The sequence below is a fragment of the Lemur catta genome, chromosome 9 (genome assembly GCF_020740605.2).
Source record: "Lemur catta isolate mLemCat1 chromosome 9, mLemCat1.pri, whole genome shotgun sequence".
NCBI classification, from domain to species: Eukaryota; Metazoa; Chordata; class Mammalia; order Primates; family Lemuridae; genus Lemur; species Lemur catta.
The window spans coordinates 4,618,623-4,630,850 of record NC_059136.1 but is presented as its reverse complement, the minus strand read 5'-3'; the positions used below and the strand labels follow the sequence as shown (position 1 = coordinate 4,630,850).

General features: G+C 39.6%; 1 protein-coding gene across 3 annotated transcripts in view; it reads right to left on the bottom strand.

Moving 5' to 3' along the window:
- The window catches only part of BLM (BLM RecQ like helicase), an 82,770-nt gene that overhangs the window by 4,797 nt on the left and 65,745 nt on the right, over window positions 1-12,228 (bottom strand). For 2 of the 3 annotated variants that reach the window (XM_045561654.1, XM_045561656.1), the window contains 4 exons: window positions 10,406-10,553; window positions 5,418-5,617; window positions 4,799-4,991; window positions 1,584-1,706 (listed from right to left, as the gene is read on the bottom strand). In XM_045561654.1, coding sequence (XP_045417610.1) covers window positions 1,584-1,706; window positions 4,799-4,991; window positions 5,418-5,617; window positions 10,406-10,553 — 664 coding nt within the window. Of the gene's footprint in view, window positions 1-1,583; window positions 1,707-4,798; window positions 4,992-5,417; window positions 5,618-10,405; window positions 10,554-12,228 lie in introns of those variants that run through there. The other variant, XM_045561655.1, reaches the window with a different exon arrangement.

Here is a 12,228-nt window from a genome sequence, read left to right as displayed (position 1 = left end):
TAGTTTTTTAGTAAATGAGCATAAGAAAATTCTAGACCATATTTTACTCTTCGTAGGGAAAAAAAACCAAATCTTTGCATAACTGCCATGAACATCTGACATGCTGAGCAGGAAGTGGGTCTGTAGGAAAGTACGCATTTGCAAAGAAGATGGTAATCTCCGTAGGTATTTGCATCCCAAGACACCCAAAAAGCATGAAACCTCCCTGTTGGTGGTCTGCATTTCCTGGCTCATCTGGTTCGCCCTACAGGCCACCCTGCTGCCTGGCAGGAGTGGCATGGATGGCACGAGATTGCACCCTGGCTGGCCCAACCCCAGCTCACACAGGCAGAGAGTGCAGCTCAGGGGTGAAGAGCCCCACTACCCAGCTGTGTGACTTGGGGGAGATGAACAGGTCTCCCTTTCTTCATCTGCAAAATGGGTGTTATGCGGACCGCATGATATAAAGCAGGCAAAGCTCCTGGCAGTGTCTGTGCACCAAACCCTCAGTAGGTGGGAGTGATGGTTACCACATGGTTGGGCTGTTTCTGCAGAGTGGACTTACCTCACGTCAGCAAAAGCCCCTTCCAAACAAGTTACTATACTAAACAAAATACTAAGTTCCTACCAAGAAACTGTTAAATGTATTCATAGCAAGACTTTTAATGGAATCATTACCATATAAAAGAATTTATAAAACCCCACTTTCCGGCATTTTGTTAATGGGGAAAAAGCCGACTGTGAGAGAAAGAACTTGAAATACATGCCCACTTATTTCTTACCCTGCTCGGCACTTTCATTCGCCTTGAGAAGAAACCCCTACCCCGGCCTGTTACAGAGACAGGAAGAACATTGAACTTGCCTTGTCCATTGTGTTTTACTGCACGGTGCTATTGTTAGCAGAGGGCAGAAGACTTCTGCACTCCTAGTGTCTCCTCCAACAAAATATTTCTTTGTTCTCAATTTTCCCTGAGTCCACGACTTCCGCACCTCTCCTAACAATGAGGCTCTTTATTAGAGGTACCACAAGACAGGCCTAATGTGGCCTCTGGCAATGTCTGATAATGATGCACCCACTTGGGCAGGTTCTTTCAATGACTAATAACAATAGCATTCCCGTTACATGTTTTTTCCAAAACATTTAAACCTCTACTCTTAAATTTTATCTTTAAACATGCTTGTCAGATAACACGTTCCTTCCTCAGCTAAGAAAACTGAAGCACAAAGAGGTTATTGGTGGCCTGCCAAGGCTCACACAGACTGAGATGGTGGCAGATCTGGGATTGGCACCCAGGGCTCTGATTCCTCAGAATTCCTCAGGAATTTGCCTCATCAGAGCCAGCAACCCCTTGGCCCAAAGGTCCCCCTTTGGATCCTACTAGTAGGCTCAATAACTGGCGTCTCCCAGGGCTCCAAGCACTAGTGTGTTCTCTCAGAGGTGCCTGGCACACCACTGGAGGCTGCTCCGAGGACTTGGACTTCAGTGTGACAGGGTATCAGAAGCATTAACCCAACCTGGAAACCACACCATTCTAATCCAGTGAGACGCATTGCTTAACATTGAAAAAGGCTTTTAGAGAACACACATTTGGCTGTATACCGACCTTGCAATGTCCACTCAGAGTATTTCTGTAATACTGCAATCACTTCTGCACCATATTTTTCCAGTTTGTCTTCAGTAACACCATCAATTTGAAGCAAAACCTCAGGATCGGAAGATAAAGACTCTGTGCGTAGGCATAAAATTAGGAATTTAAATTACCACCCATAGAAAACCCACTGAATTCATACTCATTCAGCACATGTCTGTTAAGTGCCAACTAACTGCAGAGCACTGGGCACACGGGCCAATTTTCTAAAAGGCAAAGTTAGCACCTTAGAAATGGCAGACGAGCCCAGAGGGCAGGAACCCATCACTCAATTCCAGCAGCAAAGGCACAAAGCCAGGGGAGAGAGCAGGAGATAACCACGGCCTGGGGGAAGCCACGGCCAGACCTGTCCAAAGTGCTCAGAGTGTAAGCGGGTCCCACTCTTGCCCACTGTTCCCACTACCAAGACTTGCCTAGCTGCAAGACTGATGTGCCCGCTTTGCCGAGAACACCTGCATTTCTATTTCCAGTTCCGACCTTTTCTGTGCACTCCAGACTTGTACACCCCACCCAAGAAGGCATAACCAAATTGTTACTTCCTCCAGCCCCAACGTTTCTTCCTCCAGTCTTTCCCCATGTGGGATGAAGCAACAAGCAGGCAGCTCAGAGTCCTCTGCATAGAGATGGTACATTTTGTAGCTGGACAAGCCTATCATTTAAAGGTCCCTCTGGCTACTCTATGAAAAATGGACCGTACGGTAAAGAGTGGAAACCAGGAGCCTGGTGGAAGCCACTGCAGGAGCAGGAGAGGATGGAGTGAACTAGAATGTAGGAGTGGAGAAGAGAGAAGAGGGTTTTGGATGTTGGGTCTGTAGGACTTACTGATGCATTGGCTACAGGGAGTGAGGGAATAATCACACCTATGCACTTGACTTGAGCAAAGGGTGGATTTCAAATCCTTTCCAATCTGTGATTTTCACAGCCTTCCCATGTTTAGAGGAAAAGCAACAGACTGTGGGACAGAACAGAAGGTTTATGAAGGGGATTAGTAAAAGATAAAGTGGGAGAGGCAAGAAGACATGTAGACCCTTGATAGAATTTGTGGTTTGTTTCAATGCTTTGTGTGGAAACTTGAAAAAAAAAAAAAAAAACTTATACTTTATCTGAGAGCTGTTGTAGTTTCAATAGTTTTTGAAAGACTAAAGTGTACATCAGGCTGGATGCTGTGGCTCTCGCCTGTAATCCCAGCACTTTGGGAGGCCAAGGTGGGAGGATGGCTTGAGGCCAGGAGTTTGAAACCAGCCTGGGCAACAGAGCAAGACCCTCTCTAAAAAAGAAAGAAAGCTGGGTGTGGGCATGGTGGTGCACTCCTGTACTCCCAACTACTCAGGAGGCTGAGGTGGGATGATTGCTTGAGCCAGGAGTTCGAGGTTACTTTGACCTATGATTATGCCACTGTATTTGAGCCTGGGCGACAGAGAGAGAGAGACGACCCTGTCTCTAACAAAAAGGCTAGGCGCGGTGGCTTACGCCTATAATCCCAGCACCATGGGAGACCACGATGGGAGGATCATTTGAGACCAGGAATTCGAGACCAGCCTGGGCAATGCAGTGAGGTGACACCATCTCCACACACACACACACACATAAAAGCATATCATGTTCACAACTGGAGGCAAGGAGACCAGTCAGGAAACTATACTAATAGCCTAGAAATAAAATATTGTATTTCACTGATTCTAAGACACATTTTCACATTTTACCATTCTTGAAGTTAAGATGTATCTTACAACCACTTGTAGCCAAAGGCAGTTGCCCTGTGGTTGTTACTGCCAGTGCATGTGAGAACTTAGTCACGGCTATTAGTACTGTCAGCGTGTCAACAAAGTCACTGCATTGTGGGTACCTCCCATATTGAGTCTACTGCATGTCCTGTCTTCAAAAGGACTATACTGTGATTAGCATTAAAAAAGTGACTGTGAATGCAGAAAAGCTCTGAAACAGAGTAATGGGAAATAGATTTGGCATTAAGAAAGCATGATCTGTCTTTGAGGGAATGACCACAATTCCATAGTTTCTTGCAAACAACAACCAAGTGCTTTATATGATCTAAAAAAAAGATGCCCAAAGTAGATGAAACGGTACATTTGTGTTACTGAGAGATGTGCAACCTCTTGTTGACACCTACTGGTATTATCAAGAAAGCACCATCACCAAAACAGAACTGGTGACAGGGGTTTCAATTAATATCCTGGGGAAAATAGAGGAACACTCTAAAAATGCTGTATGACTAATGAGAATGTTAGTGATAACACCAGGAAACACAAAGACAACTGAGTCAAAAAATGATTCAGAAAGTCAGGCTTTGAATGTGAACTTTTACAAGTATCTAAATTAATTTACTTTTATTATATGTATTTTTCATATATGCACAGAGTTGTATAGGATATAAATCTGTGTTTAAATAAGTCAAAAACTATCCTTTCAATAAAAGCACTGTGTCACGGGTAACAGAATATCTCCTTTCTTAATAGTCCATAAAATGACAGCATCTTAAAATAGATGGCATCTTAGAGTCAATGAAATATTGTAATGACCTATTGTGGTAGGAGTGAGAATTGGAAAGAGAGAAGGTGATGATTATGAGATTTTATGAAGGAAGAACATGGAACGTAATGTACACATGTCAGTCAACTATGCGAGTAACTTATTTTCCAGAGACTCTACTACTGCAATTCTGGGTTGAGTTATCTGTCCATGGAAATAACTCAGATCAGCAAGTATTTATTAACTAAAGACATAGCAGTGTGCTGGATCTGGATTCAAAGAAGCATAAAAAAATCTCTTTTAATAAGAAACTTAGCTCTTCATTGCAAAGATATCTGTACATAACATAGCTAAACACTGTAAGGCAGGCAAATAATCAGCACAAACAATTAAGTGACATCTGGTTTTAGAGATTATGATTATCCATATCCTAATATCCAGCTTTAGAGAGAAGTATAAAATTAAAATTATACCATATATCTGAATAACAAAGTACTATATATATCTTAAAGAATTATATTTTATCTCAAGAATGAGTTTAAATTGTTTCTCTGAGCTTTCAATCCAGAGATCAAATAAAAATAACAAAAACAACTGATATATTTATCACTTAAAAGTTCCCAAGCAAGATAAACTTTTGGCCTATTAATTTGGGCCATGTCACAAGATGCACATGTACTTACCTGCAAGCTTCTTGAGAGTGACAGTATTAAAAATATTGAAGTAATGGACACCAAAAGCTTTCCCCAGAGACTTGCAGACTTCTGTAAGTTCTCCAAGACATTTCTTAACCATCTCTTCCCTCTGAGATACTTTTGCTACTGAAGCTTTTTGTTTCTTCACATTGCTGGAATTTTCTGTTTCCATAAAGTCTACCTTTGTGAGAGAGAAATAAATCATAGAGTAGGTATATGCACACTTGTACCCAAGTAGGGGCTTTATTTAATGCTTAATTTTGGTTTCTTTTTGGTATTTCTGTTCTGCTAAGTAGATAGTGAGCCCCTTGAGAACAGGGGCTGTGCACTCTCCATCTTTATACATCCAGTGTCTAGCACAGAAAAGCCTCTTGATAAATGTTTTTTTAATGAATATATGAAGATTTAGCAACCTGATAAGCCATTAATATTACTTGGGCTGAATTTTAAGATGTCTTTCCAAATTAAGAAGAATAAAATATGTTCATATAGGACAGTATATATAAATTCAGTATCTGTAAGCTTTGGAAAAGACACTATACTTTGCAGTAATATATTTTGGTCCACTCATTGTAAGATAATAAAATAAACATTTAAAACACCATACCTTTAAATGCCCATTTAGTACAGTTTGGGCTTTTTCTCCAGGCATTACATAAGCAATTGCTTGGTCATTGGCATTGATATATAAGTCTTCATCCAAAATCTTGTCAAGTATCAGCTTTTTAAAAAGTCTTTCTGCATTGTGTCGTGAATAAGCAGATCCCTTTCCAAATATACCTGACTGAATTTTTGCACTCTTGCTCCCTGATAAGAAGGTACAAGAAGATGAGTAAACGTAGGTGCATCATCACCCTCAAATAGAAGAGGCTAAAGTCATTTATGGACATGTCTGGACAGATGGAACAGATCACCTATCCCACAGGAAAATGTATGCCACAAATAGATACTCATTTCTGTAACATGAGAATATCTGAATACAACTCTAAAATTTTTATGATTGTATCCTCTTTTCCTCATCCTTTTATAACACATGCTGACCAAAAACAGCAGCAAAATTATCTTTTTTTTTTTTTGAGACAGAGTCTCGCTCTGTTGCCCCAGCTAGAGTGCAGAGGTGTCATCATAGCTCACTGTGACCTCAAACTCCTGGAATGAAGTGATCCTCCTGCCTTGGCCTCCTGAGTAGCTGGGACTACAGATGTACCACGCCACCACACCGGGCTAATTTTCTCTATTTTTAGTAGAGAGGAGGTGTTGCTCTTGCTCAGGCTGGTCTCAAACTCCTGACCTCAAGTGATCCTCCCGCCTCAGCCTCCCAGAGTGCTAGGATTACAAGCCTGAGCCACCGTGCCTGGCCAGTTTATCATTTTAAAATGTTGCATTTATAGCTTACAAAATTACATTAGAGCAAGGAAATCAAAGAAAGTTTACATAAACTATAATAACTCCATATTACTGTGCAGTGTATTAGGATAATTGTATATTATATATCTAGTCACAAAAAATTTTTGACAATCAGTTTTATAAATACTGTCTCTGGTCCTGATTATCAAAACTGCTACACTAATATATAATCTAGGTATTTAAGTCTAGACTTCTTGTCATCCTTACTAATAAAGCTTATACAAATTCCAAAACAAAAGCACAATACCCTACAAGATGCTCAAGGAGAGAAGTGAAGACAGGAATATGTATGTACACTTCCTTCTTTCTCCTGCTAGCTGAGAGAGCCACAGTGGGCTGGATCCTTTGTTTCATATCCAAGCTGTTGCAATTACTAATGTCTTCATCATAAACACAATTTTATTATAACAATTCACTTAAGAAGCCTTGTGACATTTATGATAATCACAACTAATGGTTATTATGTAAAGGTTTAGCTCTATTTTAGAGCTCCAAATAAATACATTATTATAAATTGCAAATGGCTTCTGGCCATATATGCTGAATTATTCAAATTTTTCTTTAAGTGATTTGTATCCCAGAAAGGCCACATTACAGAATCAGGGCTGGGTGGTGTGGACGAATCCTATTGCTGAGAACAACTAAGAAAGCAGGATGATACACAAATAGTCTTTGCAAAAACATGTAAGAGCTAATGAGAAACTGAAGAATGTGTCAGAAAACTGTTTCATCTAGTAATCTTTCTTGGGATCTATATGAAAAGTAGAACCAAAGATGTAGTCAAAGGTTCATTTAAAAGGCTATTATTTATCACAGCAGTATTTATAATAGAAAAATATGTCCTAAAATAAAACTGTTTAAATACATTTATTTCATCAATATGATAAAGTATATATTAAAATTGTGCTTTAGAAGAATTAAAAATTAAGAACATGCTTGTATCTTTCTATATAAAAATATATATACAATATGATAAATATGTGATTGTGAGGAAACACATTAAAATATTAGTAATCTTTTCTGGAGTTATTTGCTCTTTCCTTCCTCCCTCCCTCCCTTCCTTCCTGTCTCACTCTGTCACCCTATCTATCTATCTATCTATCTACCTACCTACCTACCTACCTACTTATCTACCTACCTATCTATCTGGGATAGGGCCTCACTCTGTCACCCAGGCTGTAGTGCAGTGGGGTGATCATAGCTCTCTGCAGCCTCCAACTGCTGGGATCACGTGATCCTCCTGCCTCAGCCTCTCAGAGCTCTGGGCACCACTGTGCGCAGCCCACACTGCCATGAAGAGTGATCATGTAGAAACTGAGAAAACCATCTTCCTACTCCAATCCAGGCTATTTTTTTAAATGAATGAACTTATTAATTGCTATATATATATATATATTTTTTGTTTGTTTGTTTGTTTGTTTGTTTTTGTTTGTTTTTTGAGACGGAGTCTCGCTTTGTTGCCCAGGCTAGAATACTGTGGTCTCAGCCTAGCTCACAGCAACCTCAAACTCCTGGGCTCAAGCGATCCTCCTGCCTCAGCCTTCTGAGTGCTTGGGACTACAGGTGTGCACCACCACATCTGGCTAATTTTTTTCTATTTTTAGTTGTCCAGCTAATTTTTTTTCTATTTTTAGTAGAGATGGGGTCTCACTCTTGCTCAGGCTGGTCTTGAACTCCTGAGCGCAAGCGATCCTCCCACCTCAAATTGCTTTATGTATTTTAAATTAGAATAATATATGTACATGGAGAAAAAAGAAAATATAGTATAGAAAGGCTTATAATTAAAAACAACATTCCTCTGCCCCATCCTTTCCTTCTGGAGTCTCACTCTCTTCCCCAGTGCAATCACTTTTTAAACAGTTTTTGTTTTCAGTTCTTGTGGTGGTTACCTTCACATAGAACTTGGAATCTTGCAGTCCTTCCACTAGCCTGACATTTATCTATTGCCTTCCCACTGTCAAAGATGAGGCTTTATCTCGTTTATACCATCCCTTTTACTTTACCCTTCCTCATATTTTGCTAGTTATATGATACTATTGGCTCATCTATCAATTATATTTGTAACTCTAGATAAAAATCTGACCACTATCCCTCCCTACTATACAAGGTTATTAGTACCCCAGCCTTCCCTGTACACCCCTTCTTTTATTTTTATTTATTGTACTTTTACATCATCAAGATTGACGCTTATATCCTATCCTGTTTTGTAACCATGCTTAAGTCTACATGTTGATCTGAATTGTTGTTTATGTTAACCCAGAGGAGAATGTTTACTGCATGCATGTCAATGGGATTATTTTTTTTGGTACATTTGATCAATTACTCAAAGTCATGTTATATTATAACTTCCTTTGTTTTACGTTTGATCTTGGCTCTCTTGTATAATCTTTCCCCTGGAGTTTCTAAGTGCCTCTCTCCCTTTCTGCTACAATCTGTACTGCTTGTTTACTGGCCTTGCTGCGCAGCTGTGATTATGGGATTTTTCTCACTGGGCCCAGCGGTCAGTTCCACTGTTTACTGTATCATTATGCACAACTCACTTTCTTTGCCTTCTAGTCTCCAGGACTGCTGATATTAATCTGATGTCAGTCTGGTTTTGGTTCCTGTTTTTTCTTTTCAAAGCTTTCAAGACTGTCTCTGAAGGGGTCCAGAATATGCTACTGTGGCATAAAAATTTTGAACAGAAGGCATTTGAGTTCCTTTAATCTTTTATCTGCCAAAAAGCAGAGCCTCCCAAAAGAACTCAGTTGTCATAAATTCCCTCCCCGGGAAAAACTAGGGAAGGTTGACTTAAGCACAGATAAGTCTCCACAGCACACTTAGACATTGTCATAAAAACTCTGTGTCTCCCTTCCAGTCTCCCAAGGGCCCATTTATCTTTCCTAAAGTCATTTGTTTTCCCATAAGTGCCCTTTTGCCCCTACCTTTCCCCTATTAAGATGGTAAATAAGGCCCAAATTCTAACTGCCCCTTTGATTCACATTTCTGTGTGAACTCTTATCTGTAACTAAATCTGCCTTTTCTCTTGCTAATCTGTCTTTTGTCAGTTTAATTAACAGGCCCCATCACTGAACATAAGAGGGTAGAGGAAAAGTTTTTCCTTTCTGACAAGACTTGACTCTTCGTATTCTCAAATCTCAGGACTATCTATGTCTCTCTCTCTTTCTCTCTCTCTCTCTTTTACAGGCATCTTACTTGGCATTCAGTGGACATTTTAAATCTAAAAGCTTTTATCTCTTCCACTCTGAGAAATTTTCTTATATCATTTGTTTGATAATTCCCTTTATTTTCTATTTCCAACATTTTTATTTGTCAGATTTTATTTTATTTTTTTTTATTTTTTATTTTTTGAGACAGAGTCTTGCTCTATTGCCCGGGCTAGAGTGCTGTGGCATCAGCCTAGCTCACAGCAACCTCAAATTCCCGGGCTCAAGCAATCCTTCTGCCTCAGTCTCCCGAGTAGCTGGGACTACAGGCAGGAGCCACCATGCCCAGCTAATTTTTTCTATATATATTTTTAGTTGTCCATATAATTTCTTTCCATTTTTAGTAGAGATGGGGTCTTGCTCTTGCTCAGACTAGTCTCGAACTCCTAACCTCCAGCAATCCTGCCTCGGCCTCCCAGAGTTCTAGAATTACAGGCATGAGCCACTGTGCCTGGCCTCTTCCCTACATTTATTTAATATTTTGGATTGTGGTTTTATTGTATTTTGTTCTACTTGTCAACATGATTCCATCCATTTCCTAAAAGATTTTTAAAACCTCTAATCTGATGATGGTCTCTCTCCTGTTCTCCATGCTGTTATGGATTTAATCCCTATTTTATTTCCTTACTATCATTTTAATAAAGTCTAAAGCAAAAAAGAAGACGGTACTTATGCTCAGGCTGCCATCTTGACCTGGCAGTTCTCTAAGCAAGGGACATTCTGCTCTCTCAGATGAACTTGCATAAGTTTTATTACTTTCTTTTTTGTACGTGAAACTACCTCATTTTAGCGACTTACATAAATTCTATAAAATAATTGGCATAATTCATAAAAACTGATTTTCATTTGTTACTCAAAGGGTTTATTCAGAAACTCTTAAGTTTTGTAACAAAGAAGACAGAAATTATTTTTTTCAACAGACTTATAATGAATTGTTTAGATGTTCAATTTCAACTGATGTAACTCAAAACAGATGACTCACCCAAGAAAATGTCGACCAGCATGTTCATAGTCAATCTTCCAGAAGGACCAAAATGTTTTATGTTTCTCATTCCTTGTGATGAGCTATGTTCTTGAACAAATCTTATAATATTTTTTACATCATCAGTCACATCTTTTGTTTTATAATCCTATGAATAAAAAGAGATTACCTTCTACTATCATAAGATAAATGATACTTACATTACTAGGGCTTAATATTAACTGTGGTAGATTCATCATAACCCATTTCTAGACCAAAACCAAGACTAAAAACTAAGGAAGTTTCAAATGTTCATTCTTGTCTAAGTTCTAGAACAATTAGCACTCTGCTATACCTGTGTTATTACTGTCTCATAGTCATACATCTCGTTTTTCAACTACCTAATAGCAGCACTCTCTGGATACGAGTGTATGTGCATGTATTTTTAACAAAATCTTTTATGCTTCCTAGAACAGTGTTCTGTGCTCTGTCACTTACTGGATGGCAATGATGACCTCTGGATGAAAAATACTGTTCTGCCATGCAAATTCACGAGTTCTAATCTTCTTTGGTGCCACAGTCAATTCTTTTTTGTTATTTCCTGTCAGTTCCCTTTCTTGTGTCCCTCAGTGTCCCCAAACTGTGCCCACTTTTTTTTTTTTTTGAGACTGAGTCTGGCTCTGTTGCCCGGGCTAGAGTGAGTGCCATGGCATAGGCCTAGCTCACAGCAACCTCAAACTCCCGGGCTCAAGCAATCCTCCTGCCTCAGCCTCCCGAGTAGCTGGGACTACAGGTGCTCGTCAACACACCTGGCTAATTCCATTTGCAGTTCTAAAAAGCTGTATCATGCTTCTGTGCCTCTGTATATGCTGTTCTCCCCACCTTTCTAATCCTGTTCATTTGCCCCAATCCAACAACCTGAAAATGAACAGGCTTCTGGTCTCATTCTAACAACTGGTAGTGATTTTGAGGCCCCATCTAGAATCATCAAGAAAGAGTACCCTGTCACTCCAACTCATTCCTGACTTAATTCTTGGCGACTTGAGTATATATAGATAATCTTCCAATACTCTGCCCTTTGGTGTCTTCATCTCCTCTGCTCCAACGATCCTCCACATACGTCACCCAGTCACACTTCCCATCTTAGGCTTACTAATAACGGCAACCCCTTCATTCTCAGATCACCTGATCCCACCTTTCTAATTCATGCCATCTAGTATTCTGACTCCAACAATCCACTGGGACAGCCAATCCATTGATCCTCAACCTCAGATGAACTCTTAATTCAGCTTAATACATTAACTGCCATGTGGCTTGTATTTAGCGGATACTAGTTTTGAGCCCAGAGCCTTGTGACATATATGTAACTCACATGTCTCTTTACCTTGGGAGTCAAGTGGTGCACAGGCAACTTTACTCTGCTATGCTGTAGCATACATGTTACGTGATGGGTAGCTCACTGGGCAAAACCCTGCAGTTAGTTGGTTCATGAAAATTACTTGTTGATGTTCTTATTGTTACAATTAATATTGACAATTTAATTGCATATAACTCACGCATAAGAAACAATAAAAAACAACCAATTTTTCATTAGAAGCTTCAAAAACAAATGATCCTTTCTAATTTAATGAAAAATTGGTTGTTTTTTACCCCACTCTACTGAAAATGGTCAAGGTCACCATGATTTCTGCAGTGCTAAATCCAATAGTGAATTCTCAGCTCTTAACCATACTTCATTTAGCAGCAGCATGTGATATATCTAGCACTCCCTTCTCCTGGAAACACTTTCTGTACTTAGTTTCCTTGGTATTCCTCTTATCTTACTAGTTCTCTTTCTTGGTCTT